General features: G+C 34.4%; 1 protein-coding gene across 1 annotated transcript in view; it reads right to left on the bottom strand.

The window, feature by feature from the left end:
* Window positions 1–26,262, bottom strand: part of ASCC3 (activating signal cointegrator 1 complex subunit 3) — a 280,895-nt gene that overhangs the window by 36,081 nt on the left and 218,552 nt on the right. The window contains exons 31-36 of the mRNA XM_040597334.1: window positions 20,896–21,033; window positions 20,674–20,794; window positions 17,125–17,257; window positions 14,429–14,554; window positions 5,086–5,197; window positions 4,675–4,809 (exon numbers count right to left, since the gene is read on the bottom strand). Of these exons, the coding sequence (XP_040453268.1) occupies window positions 4,675–4,809; window positions 5,086–5,197; window positions 14,429–14,554; window positions 17,125–17,257; window positions 20,674–20,794; window positions 20,896–21,033 (765 nt within the window). The remainder of the gene's footprint in view (window positions 1–4,674; window positions 4,810–5,085; window positions 5,198–14,428; window positions 14,555–17,124; window positions 17,258–20,673; window positions 20,795–20,895; window positions 21,034–26,262) is intronic.

Here is a 26,262-nt window from a genome sequence, read left to right as displayed (position 1 = left end):
AGTGATCTGATTTTTTTCTGAAATGGCTATAGAACAGTACATCAGTTTTATATAATACCTTAAACCCCCCCCGAAGTAATGCTTCTGCCATGGCTTGCAGAGAAAATATTACACAAAATAGCTCACATTAGCTTGTTCTTGGGCAGTATTTTTGTAACTTATTAACTCCCCTTTCCCTGGCATCTAACTGGAGACCAGTTGAAAAGGTGATTTATTACTGAGTCAAAAATCTTTGTGGCAGCTTTAAGGTAGAATCCTGTTGCAGAAACAGTATAATTTTTGAATGAGAGTGTAAATACTCACAATGACTCGCATATTTCCCTGGTTAGAATAGGATGTGCCAATGATGATGAACAGAAAATAAAGGTATTGGTTGAGTTATTTAGAATCTCGTACTGCAAATACTGAATAGGTAGTGAAAGACAGACAAGACATAAATAACTTTCGGCTATGTATCTTGAAGAGTGCCTGTTTCATGAATCTCCTCCTTCGACCTTCCAAATCTGCTACTTCAGGAATCCCAGATTTTCTGCTGAGTTCCAAAATACTTAGTCTAATACAAGCCAGTGTAAGAAAACCATGTCAATTACTGGATAGAAATATAGGGAAGAGGTATGTGGATACCAATTTGATAAGCCCATGTTTATGTCACAGAAAGATGGATATGTATGCCTCGCTACAACACAAATAACCATGTTGTGCTGTCCCTAAGCTCCCCAGTTAGAAAGAAACCATTGCTTATAACCAGTTTATATGAAAGACAGTAGTAGGCACAAGAAAATCAACCAGTTCTTTCTTGTAGGTGGAACTCAAAAACAAAAATAAGAGACAACATGCAGATAAAACAAGGGATGAAAAATGGTAATGTTCTCTCCTTCACTGTCTGGTATGAACAGATATGATGAAGTATTTGCTCTGTAAATAAGAATATTAACCAGATGACCAAATAAGTGCAGTAACAAATCACCAAAAATCATGAAGCTAGTGGATCTAGCCATCACAGACCTGATTAATCATCAAGACAGACCTCCTTTCCTCAAGGTACAAAAAATTGTACATTTGATTTTAAAAACATTTGTGGTGATGCTGCTTCAGTACAGAAAATTAAAAAAATATACCCCAAAGTATCTCTTACTATTTTTTACCTAGGCTTCCGTTTTAAACTTTGCACCTAACTTTCAGAATAAAAGGAAACAGTCTAGGTACCACAGGGAAATCCAGCCTGTCAGTAATAATTCATGAACACTTTCTCATCAGTAACACTTAATGCAAGAAGCACCATAACTCAACAGTGATTAAGCTCATTTGGATTACTACTGTCTGAAGCACAGTTAGAGAAGTTTTAAAGAAAGCTCTATGGAAAAGCATCAAACATTTTCTCTCCGAAAAATAGCAGGGTCACTAGCACAAGTCAGTTACAGAAGTAACTGAATCTGAACTTTGCCTGTTAACTGCAAACCTAATGCACATTTCACACCTCCAGTACAGATTTACTGGGAGGAGAAGGAAAAAGCATGATTGTACCCCATCTATTTGTATCACTTACTACTGTATACTTCCAACATGACTGGAGGTGTTCCCACTTGCCATGTTCCTGCTCATGTTATGGATACTTCAACCCCTAAACCATACTGAAAAAAAATCATTTGATCTTGCAGAATGCTGGCAGACGATCAAATGAAAAAAATAAACCAAAGAACAGATACTGGAGAATTGACTATGAATGGTCCTGACTGCTAAGTGGAAACAATTCTTGCTATCAAGAGACTTTTTTGAGAGATTCATCAGAACTAGAAACAGGATGACTCAAAACTACTTTTTTATGTGAGTTGCAAAGATTCATTGATAACTCACTGGTGAATCATCCTGCATTCATCATGCCATCAGCATGGCAAAATATCCATCTGAAACACAAAAAGCCTTAAACATTTAAAACCCTTAATATGATGATAAACTTCTGAATTCTTGAATGTGATCTTGCTTTTTTCTTGGTTTTGTTTTAAACAAATGTTTGCTCCTTTTCAAGTTACACACTGACAATTTGGTAAAAACTTGTATACATCCCATTTCAAACCCACAGCATCAGTATCTTCTTTGTTACAATTGTATACTTCTACCTTCCTCACATACATCAGACAACTTGTAAATGTCTAAAGGCTTGCAAGATTATGAACAAAGCAAACAAACAGAAGACCCACCCATATGTCACATCTACAAAATCCTGTAACTGTATTTGGGAATTGTTTTGGTTATTCTTAAATAACACAGTCCAAAATCCAAAATTTTAAAACTGAGTGATCAGTGGAATAATCACAAGTATAATTATGTTTTGCAATGAGCCTTTTTGTACTATAGCTACAGCTTTCAGTTCCAGCATCATTAAGAGATTCTTCAAATTACTTTTTAAATATCCTTTTCCCTCAGGATTTTCACTTATACCTAATTAGACTACTTACCCCATGCCATGTAATTCCCTATTGACAAAACTGCTAAATGCTTCAATAAAGAAGGAAGAGGGCACCAGTGGAGCAAGGCAGATGTAATGTCATTGGTTAACAATAGAGGTGTGAAGCAACTGCTGTAATTATAAAACTCATTAATTCACAGTGTTTAGGGGAAAAAAAAGATCCTTGGCAATAACTCTCTTGAAATGGCAATTCTTTTCAACACTACATCAGATTGAGAAAAAAATCTTTTCATTTACACCTTCAAGAAGATAGAACAGTAATTCTACTAGTAATTATGAAAATCAACATCTGCATGAAAAGCACAGAAAAATTGTCAGCTATAATGGCATTCAGCATTCATACATTCTTTTCATCTTTCAAATTGAAACTGGACAATTTTTGACCCCTAACTGATTTTATTTTTAGTCTCGTTCCTCTTAAGACTGTAAATGGACAACTTTACAGATTATATTGCCAGAAAATACTAATAAAAGAATAAGAATTAAAGCAAGGTTAATGAATTTTACATTTTACAATTTCTGCCCAACAGTAGTGCGCTAGGTTTTGTCTACAACAGAAATATTTGCCATTTACCTTTGTGCTTCATGGATGCAAGCTGTTCAAATAGATGAGGAGACCTGACATAAGACAGGCAGCACTACGTTCTGCTTCCATCATTCATCTTCCATATGCTGCTCACTAGCTTGAGCAGTGTCATGAAATGTCCCTCATCTCTTCTAATGTTATTCTCAAACTTTCCCTGTCCAAATTTGTCTAAAAAGAAATCCTGAAGTTTCTAAGGAGAATTTTTTCTCTAGAGAGAAGAGATTTTAAGAAGACAGCAGCTGGAGTAAAGCTCTCACCTTGAATGCTCAGCATTATATTATTTGACTTCTGTTCACTAGTGGGTATTCCTTCTTAAAATTTCAGTTATTTTATATACAGCGCATATAGGAATTGTGGTTGATTATCAGTTTGAATTCAGCCAAATAGACTGAATGTCATTTCATATAATTTGCAATGTTTTCTGACAACAGAACAACAGATATTGCAGGGTCAGTGACAGCAATTCCCCTGTTTAGGCTGTCTAACACTTTCCATTATAAAAGATTACTGTGGCCTTTATTTCTGAGCTGTAACACTCCGAATGTTTGCAGCAGGTGATTTAAATTTATCAGAAAGAAAGTCTCTGTACTAGAAAAGTGGCTTTCCTAGTGTCATGAAATACTGATCAGGTTTTGTTGAGATGCAAACTGTTGAACAGCAGTCTTTATTTTGCTGTTTGTATTTCTCCTCAAAGAAGTTTTGGCAGCATATCAAAACAATAATGAATATAAAAGAACATACATAAATACTGTAAGATGGGACTCTAGATTTGCAGTTAACACTTGGAAATCAGAATATTACAGAATTTGGGTAACTTCTATAATGTATTACAAAGACTACAATCATAAGTGGGCAGAAATAAGTTTTCCTGGATAAAATTCAGGCTATTCTTGTTTTCAAATATGTTTGTATAACTAGACTTATATAATTTTGAAAAAGAGTATTTTTTAGATATAACTACTTAGGTACTTAAAAAGGAACATGGAGAAAACCTTGATTCTTTTCTGATGAGAATGTAATACTGTCATGCTGCATTGTACACTGTGCCTCCGGATTTGTACCCTAAATTTTTTTTTGTCTTACATTGCCATTTCTCTACAAAACAGTCATTAGACTAACTGTAGGAGCTGGCATTATTGCAAGTTATGACCTCAGGGACTGTGAGGTGGCTGGGAGAAGGAAAAGAACGCATTTTAGGGAACAGGTGTTCCCCATATGTCTCCCCCACTTATTAAAACTGCTGTGTCTTCCCCATCGTCCCAGTGCAAAATGGTGGCCCTGGTACAGATTTAGGATGTTGACAGGCAGTTATTATTGCGGCATTTCAATATTATACCTAGCTTAGAAAAAAACAAGTATCAGATTTGTATGGATACTGAACATTATAAAGGGACATAAAGAGAGAAACAGCTGTTTATAGTAATTTTGATGTACTGATTAGATGAAATACTTGAAACTTCAAAAATGACTCAGGTATACTATTCAAAACAAAAAAATGAAATTATAGATCAGGAAAGAAAGTTTTTTTTTTAATTTCAGGGTTTTTTTTTAATACACTTCTAAGTGTCTACATGTGTCATGAGTTAACATATGTGTAAGTTAAGAAAATATCAGCACTTACTGTCAGAATTAGGAGCAATTCTTCAATGCTGCTTTCAGGTTTCAATTGATCTTTGAACATCCCAATAGTTGGATGCTTCAAATAGTAATAGGAAGCAATGCGGCCATATGTCAGAGGTTCAATGCTGCGATTATCCTGTTAAAAGAGGAATCAAATATACATGGTTCCTACAGGGTTCAATATGAATGGTTTCTACAAAACTGTAAAATATTTAAAGACTACTCTGCAAAAGAGAACAGCAAAAATGATTTAACATCATAATTTAGCTGCAACCCCAACTAAGCTCAGTTTTCAATGTAAGTCTCACAAATAGCTCCATAGACAAATTGAATCAGGAGCATGTATACTGCTGTTCCCAACTTTTAGGAGCATGTATCTTACTGAATCTTATAAGGCACAGATTAGTCTTACCTCCCCAACTTCAATACAGTAGGAGCATTCCAAATCGAAGAGGGATTTCTCAACAAGGCTTGAGAGGTACTTATTCATAGTGTCATGGCTCACATCATCCAAGTTATAGTAACTAGATAAATTGAAAACAGATGCACTACATGAATACTTCTTAGACTGAAGATTTTTAACAATAACGTCTTGTAGGAAAACTTACAAGGCTGCTATAATACACACACATACTTGGAACAGCAAATATCCACATTAAACAATTAAACAGAATTATTCCCTTATATAGTCTAACAAGAAATTAATGATTCTTAAATGGTTGGTGAGAGTAACCAACATAATACAAGCATGTACATAGAGAAAGATGGCAATTTATCTGTCTATTAATAGAAAAATTGATACAAACAGAACTCAACTGGTTATATTTTGTTAGTGGGAAAATTCTCCTGATTGCATATTTTCCTGATCATATAAGTACAAAAGTCAACTAGCAATAATAACACAACTAACAATACTTTAACTTGAAGAGAAAGGAAGAAAGCCCACCAAGGATAGCAAATGTTCCTACATCCTGGAACTCTGAAAACTAAAACTAGGCACATACAGTGACATCTCTTGTAAATGTCACCTTAACCCCACCCAAACGCTCATGTTTATTGTTTTATTTTCATGTAATTTGATTCTCAAAATCACTAAAAAAAGGAATCAGGTATTTTTTCAATGTGGTTATTTCACATGTTCATTTTCAGGTAAAAGTTATTAGGTTAACTATATACAGCAACAATGGCTCTTAGTATCTGTATGAAGGAAAAATGCTTATAAAGTGTGCCAAAAAATATTGTTATATCAGCCTATAACAAAGACCCAGTCACTGAAGTTCGTACTTCTTAACTGCAGAACTTCAGCTGTGTTACAAGATTCTTACTAACACAAACTAGTATCATTTCAGGGAGAGCTCCAGATAAAAATGTAGTAAGAAGTTTTGTCCTAGATTCAACATGGGCACCAATTCAGAAAGTAACAATTAAGTTCAATGAGCAGTAAAGCAAAACTGAGCATGCTCAGAAAGTTCAAAAATTCTGAATTTAAGCAGAGCAATTAAATCATGACATTTCAAAGTGGAATTCAAACAAACAAAAATTTTGATGATTTACTGACGTGTTAAAGGTTGTCCCTGTTCATTTAATTCTGTAAAATACTGTCACACAGACTACTGAGATTGCTGCAATGATGGAAGATGCTCCTTTGTTCATACTAGCTGTTTTACTAAATTTTCCTACTGTTACGATGTACTCAGCATCCCCACTGGAAACAATACCACATGCTGTAATAGAAAGTAGGTTCTTTCCGTGTTATTTTGTGTAGGTGAACAACAGGCTCCAAAACACTGTGCTAAGATTCATTTTAGCTGATTTTACATAGTTACAGCTACAACAGAGTAAGTCTTTTTAACTCCCTTTACTGCCAGTGGAGAGGAACATGTGCTTGCAGAATGCCATTCATCTGAAGTATTCTATATATCTGTTTTAGGATGAGGTGAAATGTAATCACTGACTGAAAAAAAGAATGTTAGGCAATCAGTTCAGTTGTTGATGCCATATTTGGGCAGATGAACCCCATTCTCTGATTTAAGCTCTGTTTCATTCACTGTAATGCTGCTGTTAGCAAATTTCAAAAGATGGAGTTGTGTTTTTATATACTACAAGCATCCTTCCATGACTGTTTTATTAACAGATTCTGATTTGCATTATTATTTTCTTAAACAGTTTTTAACATTTATCCTTTTTAATAGCAGTACCATACATGAAAAAAGCCTGCATGCTAATGAGCAGTACAGTAATTTCCACATTTTTTCCCTTGTTATTAATCCCAAATTATGGGGTTAATTCTCTCATGCTTTGAATATTCACTTATAATTGGGTAAAGCTGGAGTAAAGCTGGATTAAAAAAATCTGTTCTGATAGCAGGGAACAGCTACAGTAGACAACAAAGTGTGTATATATATGGCAGAGGAGTTTTCAACTGTGATATTTCATATGGGTTCATGCTGAGATGATCTCAAATATTTAAAACATAGCTATTGTCCAAAACCAACCCAAACCAAAAGAAAAATTTATATTGACTAAAAAGTTTTATATGGTAGACAGCCAAACATTATCAGCCTTATGTGAAGAAAACTTAATTGTAGCAAAAGTACTCTAACATTATTTTCAATGCAACTTAATTTTAATGAGTCCTCTTTTAAATTTACTGAAGTAATATAGCAATGATAAAAAATGGTCAATATTTCCATCTGCACCTTTTATCTGCCTGACATCATCAAACACATTTAGATTCTGTTTTATTAGCAAAAATTACTTTGTAACATTTTGTTTACCTTCTGAAAATAATTGAGCAAATTAACTACATAAATTGTTTAAAGATGTGGAAAGATTTTCTATTTTATACATCTAAACTAATAATTATTCATTAGTATTTTTCTTTAAATTGAGTATAACACTACTGAAATGATTATAATTAAGGCACTTTGTTGTCATAGTATTCAGACTTTCACGGTATCATTTCAGGACTGTTATTTGCAGTACCACAATATTAATGATGAACATCGATAAAACAAAGGAAGAGACATGGGCAATACACTGAAATTCTTTTCTGAGACTGCAATTTAAGACACTAATTTGAACAGCTTTTATCTTACGCTCTGCTTAATTTGCAGCATTTCACACTAGACGTAATCATAAAAGGCATTATAATGCCTTTTAAAAACTATGTGAGTTCTAAAAGTGCTGATTTTTGCTAATTTTTTGTCAGAGGAGTAAACATCTATCTGCCTAGTGTGAATAAAACAATGTAAAGAAAAATCTTAAATGGTCTGTAATCTTGAGTGAAGTGGCACCAGTGTGTTTTAACTACTATCTATAATGGGGTAAATATAATTTTGAGCACACCCACAGGAGCTTCTTGGTCACTCAGCACATTTTCCCTTAATAAAAAGCAAAGCCATTCATCTAGAAAGACTATGTTAAAATCATTAGTGAAAACAGAGGTATCATGACATTAGACAGTGTTTTGAATGCACAGGCATAAATGCAAGTTGAATTTTGCACGTTGGTATGCTCCAAGTATAAAAACTGCCTTGTATGTGAGTTCCTCTATGAAGCTTTATTACCTAACTATTTAATTACAGATAAAGAATAAAAACAATGCAGTTTCATGCTCACTGCATTGAATCATCTAGTCATTATTTTCCCTTTGCTATAAACAGACAGCCTACCTTTTTATCAGCACACCATTTCATTTATTTCACAGTGAAGCCCAGTTTCACAATAATTGACTTGTCAGAAGCTCTAATTTATGAGGCTGGGCTCTGTAAGCCTTCTCCTATATTGGACTCAACCTGCACACAAGCAGGGTTGAATATTTACAATGCTGTTAACAGGTGCTGAGTTGTTTAATGATTCTAATAGCCAGAAGCGTACTGAGAAAGCCAGCGGGATCACAATTACAGGCTGTTTGAACACAACAATTACTCGTCCCCTGAGAGGTGTGAAAGTCAAAGGCAGTTTTATCCTAACAGCATCTAGCACATGGGCTAGACAGGCTAACTTCTATTAGTAGTCCATTGGGAAAAAGCAATAACAAACCCCTACGTATCATAAAAATTTACAAAGTATGTAAAATTTAAACAATCAAAAACTGAAGGAACTTTTTATTGTCTTTTAAATATTTAAAATCCCAAACCTTGTAGAGCTTAGCAAGAACAACAAACCGTGAAACATGAACTTATTTCTCTAATCTAAGGAAGTGTGGAATTTCATCAGCTGAGAAAGAGACACACACGTGCAGGAACATAAAATGTAGATGAAGTTACACAAAACATTTAGGATTTAATGTGAATAGTGGCAATCATTTCCTGTTTAGCTTATGTAAACCTGACCTGAGATCTCTCTGGAAAATTTTTCATCAGCCTTGAAATGGTCTTGCTATAACTGTCAATGCTGTGAAGTCATTTGTAACAGCACCATGTTTTTTATGTTCAGATTATACGGTAGTAATAGTGACACACATAATGAAAATCGGTGGCAGAGTCAGCCAAAAATATTAAAAGGACAAACTTGCTACCCAGAAGGCCTTTTGAAACAAATATGCAAAAAAGGTGAATCTACAGCATTTATTTGACAGAAGAAAGTGTGCTGAGACTTTTACTGTCCTGAAAGCAACATTTTGTTATGAACAAGTATGGGGGAAGCACAGACAGTAATTTTTGTAAATCGTTTTAATGCAGCCATCAACTGTGTTTACTTTCATCAGCTTGTAGCCTTCAGCAGCTGCCATCCTCAAATGGTACTGGGAAATGGTACTGAGTATATGGTACAACTGATGGACCTTCGTAGCCAGAGAGCTATGAACCAATGTACCAACTCACTTCTGTTGCGAAGGCATCACTGACTGACTCTGGAGTCCGTGACTGGCTTGCTATAATGCATTACAGCATGCACAAATGCTGCAGACAGTAATCTCTATATGTATTTTATGATATTTTCTTGCATTCACATGTTGACTTGTGCCAGGTATGAGAAATAGGTACTTTGCTATCTTTAATCAGTTTTTAGTATATTAAACATTGTGGTTATTTAAGAAGATCAAAAACCAGCCCAGTTTCTCTGACATCAGCAAGGTACTTGCCTCCACATCAGTGTTTGTAATTAAAACACTTACAAGAAAGTTTACCTCCTAAGATGCATTCAGAAAGAAGAGAAATCAGAGGTAATAGGCACATGTAAATTTGCTTACATATTGATTGGGCATTTCTTTTTTCCTGTAATATATTCCAACAGATAATTTGTACAGGTAAATCACATCCAAGAGGAGGAAGACATTTACGTGAATCTGCTTTCTGAATGGGGAGTTGTGGGGTCTTCAGCTTTGCATTCTCACTGCAGACTGCAGCACACTGGGCAACAGGAGGTGGCTCAAATACTCAGCAGCCTGGGGCTTCCCAGTCTGAGAGACTCAGAAAAACTTCATTCATGTGAATAGTTTGGTAAAAGCATATAATGAATTACATTCCTGTACTTCTCATATCACTGTGACCCTAATAATTTAAAAGAACAAGCTCTTGTTATGAAATTCATAATAATGCCTATAGCTGTTATTTATGAAGTATATATACATGCACACAGATCTAAATGTGACTGTAAAAGAAAGAATTCAACCTTGAGAAATATCTTTTTACTCACTCAAAATATGGTTATTGGTAATTACTGTAGTGTAATACACCTACACCTTCACCTTCTTAGCTTCCGCCAACCTCTTCCATCTTATGTCTTAATCTTAATTAATTTAACTTGCTTTAACTAAATCTCCCCCTTCTGATTTAATTCCAAACTAGGCCTAAAATTCTGAATAACTGTGATTTCATCACTGAAATACATACAGTTCTATCCTGACTGGCTGATATTGGCTGTCACTTCAATACCAGAAAGTATATTAGAACAGTACATATTCAGATGTTTTATTTACATGTTATTAGACATGCTCAGCTAATCATAATGAGAAAAGAAAATTTTAAGTAAAATATAAGTGTACGATGACAAGAGCATCAGTCTGAGAAAATTTAATTATAATTTATGCTACTTTATTCTTTCACTCCAGAAAACTTCCTAAGACTCATGTAAAGTGAAAAAAACCCTCCTCAATAATTCTGAGAATGAATTGATAAAAATTTTTTTTCAGATCTTCACAAAGAATTTACACAGAAAACTGATTTTATAAATGTGTAAATATACACACACACTCATATATATGTATAAATACATAAAAACCCCACACACATTTTAACAGTGATGTGATTTGATGCTCTCAGAATATCTAAAAATTAACTTTCCAAATGAAAGTTGATTCTGCTTAACTTTATATATGTTGCAGTTTTCTAATTCTCTTTTACTGCACATGTATCTGGAAAATATAACTTGATTTACAGAAAATGTCTCCCATAGCCATTTCTCCATTGTAGAAACTTGTGGATTATCATCTTTTATAAGGGTGAAGGAATGAAATAGTCAAGGAATTTCAACCAAGGAAAGGAGACAGACAAGCCTCTCAAAATAGCCCCTTTCAAAGAATGAGGCACTTTGCTGATCTAGTTTGTATGATCTTATTTAAGGAAAGAACATACTGGCTAAAGCTGTATGTGAAAAGGAGAACACACTGTAGTACTTGACTGAAGTAGCACAGAAATTTTGACTTAACATGCAAATTCAAAACCCTCTCTATATTTAGAAATAATTGCTTTGAGGGAACAAGAAAGAAAGGGAAGAAACTCTGGATATTGAGACTGATACACTTTGATAAACAGTTTTACTTGGACCACCCCTCTCATTTGCACATCATCTCTTGAACAGCATGCACATGAGTAGTCAGTATACCTCTGAACAAAACCAGCACTCAGCTACTTCACTCCGCCAAATCAATAGCTCAATTACTCCTCTTAACTAGACAGTTCAAACCCATTTCACAGATTTCAAGATACAGGGATTCATCAAACAAGAAAATTAAAATGTTTTGATGAAAAGAAGTATTGTAACATAAAACTTTTCAACACCACCATTAAAAAAGCCATTATTACAAGTCTAACCAATTATATCAAGTGTGCCAGAAAAACTTTTGTAATAATTCCATGTTTAGAAGAAATCTGGATACTCAGAGCAAAAGGATACTTCGATCTCTACCTCACAACAAAGGTAGATTAACATTACTTAAATAATACAAATTGTAGGCATTTAGTAAGGCATTTTATGATACTGGGTTGGAACAGAATGATCCTAAATTTGTTTATGCAGCTTTAATACACAAGTAGCTAAAACTGACAATAAATGAGAATATAAATCTTCTGCATATTATCTAAGCCCATTATTTTGGGGATTTACAGCATCACATGCAATGACTTTTATGCCAATGAATCCCAAGGCAATTTACCAATCATGCATGCGGGAACTACTTATTCAGCACTAAGGTACAATCACCTGCTGGCTGGAAAACAGTTCTGGCTTCACGGTGGAAAGCAAGCCAACAAAATTGCTCTGGGGCAGGACATGATAAAGAACACTGCATCAAGTGACACTACGTGGTTATTGTGTAACTACCCAAATCAAAATTCAGCCATTGTGCTCCTACTCTTTCAAAGAAAATAAACCCTAAAACCTTTGGATTATTAAGGGTCACATCACAAATAGGTCTTGTTTGGTAATATCAATTGCTTCATATGCTCGTCTATGGAACAGTAAACTCTGTTACCATACTGCAATTTATTCAAAATTATCCCAACTATCACTGACTTCTGCTCATAAAACTCTTCAGTCTTCCTTTGGTGTACCTCATTCAAACATCGACCACACTGGAACTGCTTGGCTTGTGGGAGGTCTGAAGATACCACAGACAGTAGGTCTAGGGACTCTACTAACTGGCTAGTTTAGTAACTTCTGATGAAACTTGATAGAATTTATTGTTATGTCAAAGAATGGAACGCATGCGCATCCCCTGCATTTTGCACTTGGTATCTAGAAGTGACCTCTTTGACACAGTCAATGACATCCTTCACTTTTCTCCCTGCATGACTGAGTTCAGAAGGAATGCTGAATGCCTCTGCGTGGATGAGACAGGGAGTAAAGCAGCACTACTTGTGAACTGTTCCAACCCCCATGTGTGGCATTCCAATCTCTAATTTCATTAGAGACTTCAAGATGCATTTCTATCTTGCCACTATGGACATGAGTAGCCAAGCTCACTACAAAGGCTCTGCATCTTACTATGAAATATAGCAGGTTCCTCCCCCTTCCTCCACTTTCTTCCCACAGTCCTCTCAGAACAGCAGAACTTTTTCTTAGAAGTTGATATTGTGGTAACTTCAGATTTAGCTTTCCATGACACTGCACATTAAAGAAACTGCTGAGAAAAAAGGACCATCAGTCAACATGCCAACCCCATACTCCAGTGGGAACCTTCTTTTATATTGGGAAGAGCTTGCCTATTAAATCAAACTACTATATTTCTATATTCTACACTTACCTTTGGGCTGTATGTTGTGTCTTAAAAATCTACCTACTACAGATACTGCATGATCAAAGTTTGCCAAAAACAAATAATTAAAAAATCACTTTAACACAGCAATTCAAGAGCAAGACATTTTAAAATAACATCACTTATTCTTTATACTAAAAAAGAATAGCGTCTGCCGTGGCAGAGTTTTTCACATTAGTTGCAGTATGGATCACCTGTAAATTCCGAAGTCATACAAATAAACACAGTTTTACCCACACCAAATTACACAAAATCAGAATTTAGCTGTTCGTCATTGACAGGGGAGAAATACCTTCCACATGAATGTATTCATTTTGTTCATTATGAAGTGAGAGAACTGAATATGTTTTCTTTAGTGTACAGTTCTAACACTCTGCATTTTTTATTTCCCAAGAAGATTAGGTGGAAATTCTGGTTTGTGGGAGATTCTCAGCATAGGACTAGATGCAGAATTCAAAACTAATGAAGACTAATAAAAAATTTAAGAAATTATTTTATCACCTGCAGCCTCCCACCAACAGGTACCCGTAAGAATCCAGCCAAAAATTCAGCCAAATGTTATAGACATTAACATGATGTCAGGAATACAACACTCTGGAGTACATCAATAAATATTTAGTGCTATTAATGCCTAATTCTTTTTTTGCCACATTATTTTAGTGGGTGAGTGATCACATGATAGGTAACATACCGTTTACCCAAAACAATGTTGTGGCAAAGGCAGACTGCATTGCTGGAACAGCTCAGAATGATCTGCATACCAGCTGGAGCTAGGCAGGATGATAACAATCACTGAAAGTATTGCACACATGGTTTCACCAGGACACCCTAATGAAAGTAAACTTTATCACAGAGAAACAGCTGATAGCTATTCTCCCATTTATTAGGAAAATCCAGGTCTTAATAGATTTTCTATAGAAAACTGGGCAGAATATATCAATGTAGTAGCTAAAAAAAAAGTAACACATTATAAATACATACCTAAAGGAATGTGATAATCTGGAGTTTTATTTTAGGGATGCTGATGTAGTCCTCTCAATAAGGCTATTTTATAGTTGTCAATAAATTGTAAAGTTATCTGCTATGAAACGCATTTATATTTAAGAGAAAAAAAATATTAAAACAATGTGCACACCAGTTCCATGTGAGGGCCAATAATGCTCCTACATTGGAGACTGCTAAGTATTCTAGGCTCCAACAGCACTGGGATCACCTTTGGATCAACTCTACCCTCAAGTTACCTTTAGATTAAATTGCATTTGTATTTTATACTTACGTTGGGTTCATTATAAGTCGACGGAAGAAATAAGTCCAGGTGATATAATCCATTGCATCCTGCTTAGAAGTAATAGTTCCAGCAGCAATTTCAGCATTTAAGTGGTCAGCTAGGACTTCTAACAAGCTGAAGAACAGGAAACAAGAGGACTTAGCTGACTTTATAATCACAAAGGCAGGTAATGCACTTTGTAGAGTTGTGCATTACAAGGTTTATTGCTTTTAATCTGAAAATATACATTTATCTTCTGGTAAAAGAGAAGCAGGGAAGAAGGGGGAATGTAATTGCAAGGTCACTCATCTTCTTTACATGATAGTGGAATGAAGATCAAATTATTTTTAGATTGGACCAAGAATGCACAAGTTTAAGTCATTCATGGAATGTATTCAGATGGAGCTACTCAGTGGTAACTTCTGAATACTGTATGTTGACCATATGATCATGCTGGTTTAATCCAATAGAGAATCATATGGAAAGACAAACAGGAAATGAAACAGTGGCAATAGCTTAGCTAATACTTGACAAATACTTGAGGGCTATTAAAATTACATCAAAATTGCTTCCCCCAGATTTTGCCTCATCTTTATCCAAGGTAAAAAAAAAAAAAGAAGAAGAAAGAAAAGGCAACTACCCTTACCCAGAAAGATCTAAACTCAGAAACACAGAAGAACAAAAGAAGTTTAAGATGATTCTTACAAAGTAAAATACTGTTTAGTGTCATTAAATGGAATAAAGACCTTCATTAGGGTATCTAATGAGATCATGCCTGGCCAGAGTTCAGTCAGAGAATGGCAAATACCCTTAAGGACCAAGCTAATTTTTCCGGTATTATAATCCTTTTCTTTTCCTACTGTTCTTTTTCTATTGCTAATATTTTGGTTTCACTGCTCGATACCACTGATTGCATGCTTCTGAAGATAAGAACTGAAGACGTTCTACCCAGATTGTCCAACAGAAACCGGACAGATGACAGCTATTCCATAATAAAGAGTGCTTTCTCTTTTGCTTCTAATGTGCTATATTTCAGACCCATGATTGGTGAGAGCACAAGGCCTGTCATATGAGTTGTGTACTCAAGTCTTACAACTAATACATAGACAATGACTTTTGGAAAAAGCTTTAATGAAAAAAATATGAAGTTTAATTTTACAAATTGGAAATACCACACAAAGCTGATAAATCTGTTCTTTGGTAGAACAGATGGGAAAGCATGCTGAAGCTAAAAACCCTCTAAAAACCCCCAATCAGTTTCTCTTCAAAGCTATGAAGCTTCTTAGTTCAAATACTTGATCACAAAAGCGACCAAGACAACTCTTAAGTTAATCAGTTCACAACCTACATAGAACTTAACGAGATTGCTGATATGTGAATTTTTCAAATATTCTCTGTTTATAATAAAAGGTGAAATATATCAAACTACAAAGTAAATATATGCACAGAAAATGGAACTACTAGAAACATACAATATTTATAGTATTCCAAAGCAGAACAAGGTGTGATTACTACTGTTATATTGAAGATACAATTTCTTTATTTAGAAACACCACTTGCCAATTAGTAGAAAGTTTTCCTAGTTTATGTTAGTGCCATAGAGTCTGGATATATCATCAACATTTTACTCACACTGCTCTTTTGACTTATTAACTACCATTTTGAAGTTCAACTCCTTGCCTTTTGTGCTAAGTGCAATTTATATGTTAAAAAACCAGAAAAGTGTGGTTTCCTAATGAAATGAAGTACATGTCTCCACATTCTTTCTTTCTTTGCAAAAACTGTATGTCTGTCTCTGCAACACAGAAATTAATGTTCAAATACACCAGCCTATTTCAACTACATTTCACAGGTGGATAGCACTCTCAAGCTCCTACAAATTTCCTGACCAGATAAAGGTCCCTTTATTACTTCTGTTGAGGGATGAAGTTTCCTTAGGAGAACAATACTGTGAATTCTTCCATCCCTGAGAAAAGCTTTCAGTAATGCTCATGCTTTATTAGATGTCTGAGAATTCCTTGACAAAATCTGCATCTATAGGAGACCAATGTAACTAGTTCTGCTTCTTGTTGAACAACTAAGTATGTTATGAATATCAAAACCAAGGCATAAAAAGGCTAGACAGCAAACTTTCTATCAACTAAGTTCAGAGAGGCTGCAAAAAGGTGGTATTTCTACATTTCTGTCAAATATATTGCAATTTTGAAGTGAAACATGTGTTGAAATGTATTAGTAGTATTTTACACTGTAGATTTCTTTGTGAACTTGTGAGATTTTGAAGAGTGTGATATCTCTAATGGTACAAGTATTCTACGTAAAACGTGACAGAAACTCACTTCTCTTTTTTTTTAAGAATTTATCACAGAATTTCAGAGACGGTTCAGCGGATCACATATAGTTGTTCTAGACACTGGCCTTGAAGAACAGTTTGTGCTCTCATTCAAATGTCTGAGATAAGACTCAGAACCAGAGAAGCATTGGCAGTACTACCTGGGAACAGACTAAAAAGCTCAACAGTGCTTCAAAACTCATGGAAGAAAGGATTTTTCTGCATAAAGATGGGTAATATTTTTTGGAAAATGATTTCCCTCTAGGACCCCAATATTTAGGCGGTGTTCAGCACAGGAATTTTGTTTCACTTTTCTCTAACCCTCATTTGTAGTATTGTTTATAGTTTGATCAGCTTTTCTGATTGCTTTCTTTACCTTGATTCCACTGGGAAAGGTTCATAAAGGAATTTTTTGTAGAAGTCTTTCTTAATATCATGAACTAGAATTACAGCTTTTCCTTGGTCATCAAACTGCGGTCTGCCAGCACGTCCCATCATCTGAAGGACATCTGCCGAAAGACAATAATGTATAAACAAATGTATAAGTAAATGTATTTACATAAGTATAATGTGCAATACAGGATATTTGGATTTCTTTGGCCTTATATGCCCTATTTGTTTTGACACTTCTAATTTTTTTTTCCATCTCAGATAAATTTACGATAAGCTTCTTTCTGGCAGGGTCTATCTTCCTGCATGCTTGAAGACCACCCACTGCAATAAAATCCAAGCTTACATCTAATATAAATATCCTTTACTCCCCTTCCATTCTAGATCCATCCCTTGTTTGATCATATGCAACTAAAGATGATAAGTCAGAGAACTCATGATGCCTACAATGGCAACTGTCTATTTCCTAATTTTCAAGTATTTGACTTTACAATAATAAAAGTTCCTTGTATAAGCTTTTCTGCTATATATGATTTCTTAGGATTTGAGTATTTCAGAGATAAAATAGTAAAGGCAAATTCTAATTACTGGCAGCTATGATCTTTACCACTCAAACTTCAGGACAAGTTATATTATTTATTAGCACTGGAATAGAGATGGTTTTGCACCATATGTTGTCCCTATATCAGATTACAATATATGAATTTAAAAGCAGGTATGGTTAAAGCTTACCTCTACTACCCTGCCTACACATCATTACTGGCAAATACTAGTTAATGATTTCTAAAAACACTGAAAACACTAGTTTATACAAAACACGCTCAACTTGCTTCCTGGCCACCAAGGTAAGTATCCCTATCATCTATTTGTGTCTTTTGATAATCTGAGAAGTGCATCTGCATAGGCTGTTTTGTGTCTCGTTCAACAGAGCTCCGATTCCTTTTTGGTACCTCCAACTGCTATTTAACTTTGAAGAAACAATGGAAAGAACTTAGTAAGTAAGTTTTACATCTTCATTTTAAAACTGCTTTGTGGATTTTCTATGATTCTCTGCCATACCTGCACAACATGGCTTGCAGTACCTGGCATTTTGAAAAGCAGTATCTTTGGCTTCAGAATCATTAAGGTTTTGGCCCAATGGTCAGTTGGTGAAGGAAAAGCAAAAGGGTGTAGAATGGGATAAGGCAACAGGCCATGAAAGGAGGAAACAGCCTGATGACAATAAAAGTTTTCAGTAACACATTTTCACTTGTGTACCTATGAGCTATATAGACAGCAATGTTTTTTATCAGTTTATTCCTTTTGTTCATCCAGTAGTGACATGAAAATGTAAAATGAAAATAGTTCAAAAATTATGTTTCTGAATAGGTTAGTGCACAAGAGGGTGATGAAACAACTTCTTGCTACTCTAATGTGGTGAATTAAATTATGCATAATACCACACAGGAAATGGATTTACCAAAAAGCGTCAGGAAATGATTTTTGCCAATACCCACTACGTAATTATCCAAACCCAGTATTTTCTTTAGTGACTATATGTTGCTTGTCTGCTTTTAATCTGGACTAAACTCCTAAAATGTTAAATATGATCCAACTGGCTAACAAAATGTCTGGTAACTGAGAAAAGGCCCTCCTCAAAACCTCTGACTTCACTCAAAGAAGCACTTTTACTTATTTTGAAATTACTGAATACACCAGAACGAATCATTCTGCCCTCCGCTACTTCCTTGGAGCCAAATGCACCCATGATACAGAAAGGTAACTTCAGCAGGGAGAAACCAAATTACACCATGACAGAAAGGAAGGCATAACTTGAGGGCAGCATTAAAGGCAGTATTGTGAAATTTTTGGAAGTATTTCAGAAAGAAATTAATCATATTTTCATTTTATTGCTGCTTCAAAACTGTACTACCTATCCACAGAACTTCCAGATGCATAAATATTCTCTAGAAAGTTAAAAATAAAAATGCTCTAAGTAAACCACACCACATGTTTCTTCATAAAGTAAGGAATCTGCATTTTCGGTTGCAGTGCAGACAACAAAATCTAAATGCTTCCATTACAGATGGTGGTATTCCATCCCCCCTCCAGTCTTACTGAAAATTTAACAACCCCCAACGTCCAAGTCACCTGAATTCAAAAAAGCAATAAAAAGTATAAGCATTCCCTAAAGCCTTTGTGTGTACTTGTACGACAGATTTACAGAATAGCATAGTAAGCCTTCAATGCTTATTGAGTTTCTGGTTTCTTCTGAATATACTATGTTCTCTAATACTGATCTCTGACAGTCCTACAGATTCAACATAAAACTTCAAACTACAGCTGATTTCTTTCCTCATCACTTTTTCCCATTCAGGAATAAAGTCGCTATTCTTCCAGTTGGGACTCGCAAGATACTACTTCTCTGCAGAGACTGTAGTATGTTTAAATCAGCCAAAGTCTGTCACAAAAGGCAAGTGTGCATGGCTGAGCTCCCAGGTCATACCAGAATCTTTGAACAAGTGAGCTGGTCTGGAAATTGATCCTAAGTTTCCTGCAGAGCTCTAACCACTAAATTAAACTCTATGATAGGTTACTTGGAGAAGTAACCCCTGTAGTATTTTCAGTTTGAGCTTTTTTTCATTAGTAAACTTATCAAACTGAAAAGACAGCATGTGGTTGAAAAGACGCAAGTTCTCTATTTACATGACAAATAACATTCAGATTGTCCTTAGGTGTACACATCTCTGGCATAGCATAGGATTAATTAATCTCTTGCAAAAAGAGAAAGGGAAAACAGAACAGGAAACCTGGAATAAATTTAGCTTGTCCTCATTCTTCAAGCTTAGTACCATCCAGAGAAATATTCTCCCTGTCTGAACTCTGAAAGAAGTTATTCTATGGTTCACTTTCTTAAGATTGTTGAAAACACTGCAGAACAGTTTATAAAAAGTGGAGTTGACTGGAGCTAGAAATCAATAAAAGCCTATATCAAACCAGAAATTAAAATATTTAATTTAGCTGTTTGTTTCTGAAGTATCACTTACATCACTGAAGACACTAGACTAACGGTTTTTTGCTTACTGTCAATTGACTATGTATTAATTTTATGTTCTCATACATGTGTGAGACAAGTTGCATTTCAAACCATGGCTAAATTTACTATTAAAAACAGATTTGTTCAAAAAAAGGTTTCAAAAATGAAAAAAAAAATTGCATGTATGAAAATTTCCTTTTATACAATATATATATGTTGTATAAATAGTAGTAGCTAAATATAACTTTAAATTGCCCCTGTTTAATGTCTATTTTGAACAATACGCATTAAAGGAATTTAGCACAAAAAAAGATTCACAAACCAGAAACATTTTCATTATTACGTAAAATCTTAAGAGTTCTTTTACAACTTGCATTAAACAAAGAAACCCTTTCCTCAGTACTCCTAGTCTACCCAAATTAGGCATTTTCAGTGATTAATTACTAAAAAATCCAGATCATTTGCATATGCTTGAAATACATTTCAGCATATGAGCATTCCCATAATTTATGTGAGTACCTGTAATGGGATAATCCACGTAACGCCTTGTTTTTCCATCATAGTATTCTGTTCCTTTAACAATTACTAAATGAGCTGGAAAATTTACACCCCAAGCTAATGTGCTTGTGGCAATAAGAACCTAAAACAGAAAGAAAGATTAATGAGGTATATGTAACAAAAAGCCAACTTTTAAAATTCCATGTAAAACTCATTATGGCAGGATTAAAAGAGCAAACGTACCTGGATTTTGCAGTTCACAAACAATTCTTCCACAGTTTTCCTGTCTCTCTCATGCAGACCTGCATGGTGCATGCCTATTCCAAAAGCAAGTGTCAGCTTCAGATTTGAATCTCTAACTGTCACTATAATGTCATTCATCTGTAACAGAAAGGATAGTTGCATGCTTTAAAACAGACTACTCAAATTTTAAACTTTTAGCATTGTTATCTTTTTTTCTTTATAGCAAGGATAATTTGCTCAATACTGTTTATACAAACAGGAAAACGCAGTCTTCAGTCTCTGAACAGTCTGGTTTTAGTCTAAAAAAAATCAACCATATTAATGATGGGGGGGGAATACAAAATACACATGACTTTATTGACATACCAAGTAGTGCAGATAAAGAAATGAAAATGCTGAAAATATCTTGACAGGTCTGGGCAAATGCTGTGCATTCTGCTGTGTGTTTGTTTAATGCAATCCCTAGTATCAAAGGGGTTAGAACTGGTATAAAACCACAGCAAATCCCTGCAACCAGTAACATAATGGTCATGAAAAATAAACCTGGCTCTCTCTAATACCTATGAAAAGACACAGTTTTTCAGTTTGATAATTCTGTAATTATTCACAAAAAAGTTTCCTATTCACAGGCTGAATGCAAATTAATTTGAAAAAAAAATGTTGAGTGTTTTTAATTCATAGACTCAAGCCCGGTACTGAAATCCAACATACAATAAGTGTCTTCATTTAAAACTTTTAGAAGTCCAGAAAAAAAGCTATTTATTATTATTATCACTATTTGTTTTTTCAAATGTCACATCAATGACTACTTGTAATCATTTTAACTACTATCATTTTCACTGTATTTCTTGACTATCTTTCCAAGCAGTAAACTTCATAATAAGCTCATTTATATCTGTAGATGACCTCTGTGAAAAGCCCCTCACTAACAATGAACAAAAGCTTTGTAACTTTTGTCTTGTTGAGTGATTTTACCTCTCAATAGTCCTGTTGTTTTACTTCTTAAGGCCATTATTATTTTATGTGATTTTAATATAATTATAGCCAGGAACTTTCAAACCTCATCTCTTATTAGTGGTTTCCTGGTGCCACCAGCAGTGGCATGATGATATTGCATACTTATGGGCAGCATCATTCACAGTGAACCTAACAGGTATAGCCAAGGTTAGAGACAAAATAGTAGCGCGGAATGAATTACTCAGGGTAACTGAAGGTATTCAGTCTCATCTCAGACTGAGTATCTTAAAGTACTGAGATATGATACCTGCACGACTGCAGTGAAATCTTAATTTCCACTTAGGACCCTGAGGTGTTGCACCTCTGATCAGAACTGTAACCTTCTCCAAATGTCTCCTGGATTTTATAATTCTCAGACTTTAACGTTAATAAAATTATTCACATATCTAAACTCAAATGACATATGTCACTACCATTATCAAAAAAAATCCTTAAAAGGTACAAAAAAGCCAGAGAATATAATAGTCCATATTCAGGTTTTAAAAACTATCAAACACACAATAAAGATTTTGTAAATCAATTTTGTCAGGAAGAGCAAATTGCAAAGCATTTAAAAATATCTATTGCTTGAAGTAGTATTGACTAACAGAACCAGAATTGATGGAAGTAACAGAAAACCCAATTTAAAAAAAAAACAAAACAAAAACCACAATCAAGTTTTTGCTTGGTTCAATCATTTTGATCTGTCAATGGAAGCTCCTAACTTTATTCTTCCTTACAACACAGTTGACTGGATGTTCCTGAGAGTTTCCTACATTATAAGACATGGAAGGTTTGTTGTATAAACTGAGCAGGCACGTATAAAAGAAAAGGATGCTTACAAAAGAAAAGAGTGACAGGGACTATAAAACACTAAAAGGAATGGAAGCAGAAAGAGTAAAGCAATGAATTGAGAAGTGAAGAGGGGATAAGTCTATTTAGGAAAGGGAAACAAGACGAGGGGTAGATAAGTAGAAGAGAGTAAAGAACTGAATGAAAGGAGGATATGTTAAAGGATAAAGTTTATCTATCTAGATACAATCAGCAAACCTTTGATTTCTCTAGTCAACATGTAGGCATGTGACTGTAGTGTAGACAACATGAATTATGACCCATCTTAAAGATTTTTTTTCTCCTAAGACAAAAAATAGCTCCATAAAATGAGAACCTGTATACTGTTTTCTCTACAATTATGACCATCAACATACATTACTAAATACATTCTTGAACCTATTAATACTTGTTGTGCTATGGATTTATGAAGTGGTACTAGCACTGCACAGGCTCCTTATGCTTAGGTACACACTATGAGAAATAATAGTTATATGTATATATTTGACAGGAGATTAAGATGAAAAAGTAGAAAATGGCACTGGTAAATATCAGAAAAAATAAATGAAAAAATTAACGTATTTACATTTTACTCAATTGCTGCATTCAAAAACTGACAAAAGATACTATATTGCTGAATAAAGTTTTCTCTTCCCCACCAAGAATCATCATCTCATGATAGTTCTATCTTTAATGTAACAAGCCAGTTCCAATGACGTTTATTTCATTGTTAACATGAGCAAATTTGGTATTGGGAAACTAATGAATCTAAACTCTCTTTTCCTTTAGAAGAGTACAGGGATCAAATTAGCTGATTTGGATTAGTCTATAGCGATAAGACCGCTCCTTCAGCACATGCAGTTTTACAGTGTTGGTTATTTTCAGTACAGAATCAGAGCTAAACCTTTTTGCCATGTAGTTGACAGCATAAAACTTCCTAAATTCACACTGCTGGGAATTTATTTGAAGATGTTCTTCTTGCTTTTACAATCAGTGGTGGTTATTTTTTTTTTTTTCTCTCTGACTTGTATTACAGCGGTGGCCTGTGGTGCTGTTAGTCATACCTGCAAAGCACTGTAATTTACCACAGGAAAACTGAAGAACCCTTAGCAGGAGAGCTGGCACATGTACTACTATCCTGTCATTTTAGCAGCAGGGAATCCTAGTCATTTTTAGCTGACCCCTCACTTTCACATAAATCAATGTAATAAACATAACTATTTTACCCATAGGCACAATCCAAGGCTTAAAATTCTCATGACAATTTATTTTAAAATAAAACTCTCATGTCAGTGTAGTGTAAGAATATTATCACTTTGTATTAAGGAATAATAGCACAATTAATAGGTTCATTAGCCAGAAACAGACACAGCATTGTGACTATAGAACAAATCTAACGTTTCCATATTGTTGTAACTTCATTACTATTCATCTTTCTGAAAACAACAGTAATGTTAACTCATAAAAGGGTTAAAAAAATTACATTTTATTTTATGAACACACGTGTATTAAAATAATATAAAGAAATATACATGGTACTGACACAAAAACCCGCCATACAACACTGACGCAGGGAACTTAATGCAAGGAGGGATTTTTTCCTGGACTCCCAAGACAGGCAGGATTGGGCCCATGTGGTTTTGCTATCCTTCTTTTCTGATGAACAAACAAAAATATCTCATGTGCTTTCTGAACATTAGGCTGATTAGGAATCCATCTTTTAATAAAAAACCTTTGAAAACCAAATTGGGACTCCAGTAGCACTGAGAAATATTTATTATAAAAAATAAACTTTATTTCTACCTTTAATATTCTAATCTCTTAACAAGCTAGATTTTTCTCAAACTAGTAAGTAGTCATTTTCTTTGTTCCTGCACATATGTAAACTGTTGAACCATTTACTTTAAGCTAATAGAACTTTTTTATATTTTAAATTTATTATACTTAAAAAGCTTTTGTAGAAAGATAGGATTCCATTTAAGTAGATACATTACCCTGTGCCTGAAATACATTCCAGTCAGAGTATAATTCAGCAAGTTGATGACAATGCTGGCTCCAAAAGAAAGGAGGAGACCAGATTGGACAAGAATGAGCTAACAGATTGTGCAGCCCAATTCTGTCCCTTTGAGTGTGATATATTGTTTCAAGATGCTAAAACCCCATACTTTCTCAAAGCATATCTGTTGTGCTGGTTTTCCCATTTTCACAGAATCCTCATTATTAGTACTCTCTACTCTTTTCAAAGCACGTCAGACTCAGACCATATGCCACTGAATAATGCTTATCAATTGTCTAAAATGCCCAATAGAAGAAAGATGTGCCAAACAAAAGAATCGTGAAAGTTATGAAGTCTTTTACAAAAATAATTACATATTTCACATCTGCTACAGATGTTAAGTGTAATAAAAACATCTCCTTGTTATAACTAAATGTTAATTTTTTATGACACACTTTTGTGTCATAAAAACAACATCTTGTAGAAGGAAGTTGAACTACTATAATGAGTGAAACACTTAGAAATCATTCTTGGGTACCCTCCTGATCTTCGAAGGCAGAAAAAAAAGTCATCTTACAAAATTATTTTTGATGAAGAGTTGACTTGTACTCCAGAACTCTCCCACACAAAACAAGATGCCTAAATTTCTCAAAAAAGATTATTCAAGAAACATTTGAAAATACAGTTTAAACAATTGAGATATATTATTGAAACATATATATTTAATGTTAAAAATCTCATCTAAAAGACAGCAATATACCTATTCATGACATAGACCAGATTCTTCTATTCCTGTTTTATAGCACAACATTACCTCAGAACATTAACATGGAGATAACAGGTTATTTGATTTAAAGGTTAGAGAAGGAAAAGTCATCTTTTGTCTTTCCAACAATTCTTGGGATTTTTTTTTTTTAGCAATGCAAACCAGAACTATACAGAAAAATTTAATTCACTTTCATACATATGTCTATGCATATTTCCACACAGTGTATGAACACATATACAAATCCATAATTAGTGCACACATGTTTATACACTCACATAACTAAAATCACAGAGTCAGTATGGGCCTGATTCATTCTTTTGGAGTCAATGAATGCCCTTCATTCAAATGCCTTTGAATTCAGTGGAAGCTGGCTATTTCTGGTATGGATGCTATTGAATATTACAGAAAGTATCTTTATGCTAAAGGATTTTAGTTATTTCTAGAGGTTTCATAAAGAACAGTCTTAACAAGATGCAGATGGTAAAATGATGCACAAAGCAGAATGCAAAAATCATTGTGGTTAAAGTTAAAACTGTGTACATGGGTACATTTCTTATCCATCCTTGAACTGTAAGTATATAAAAAAAATCCAAGTATCTGGCCAGGGAATAAATTTCTTAAAAAAAACCCCAAGAAACCCAAATAAGATAACACCCTGCTTGCTTGCTGGTAAGGACAGCATTCTAATTTCAAACAATAAACAATAAACACTACTTTGTAGTTTTGTTTTAGCTTAAAAACAATAAGCAGTAAAAACATTAGAGAAAAATAAACT

This window comes from Falco naumanni, chromosome 6 (genome assembly GCF_017639655.2).
Source record: "Falco naumanni isolate bFalNau1 chromosome 6, bFalNau1.pat, whole genome shotgun sequence".
Classification (NCBI taxonomy): domain Eukaryota; kingdom Metazoa; phylum Chordata; class Aves; order Falconiformes; family Falconidae; genus Falco; species Falco naumanni.
The sequence above is the reverse complement of the archived record's forward strand: the minus strand, read 5'-3'. Positions and strand labels throughout refer to the sequence as shown.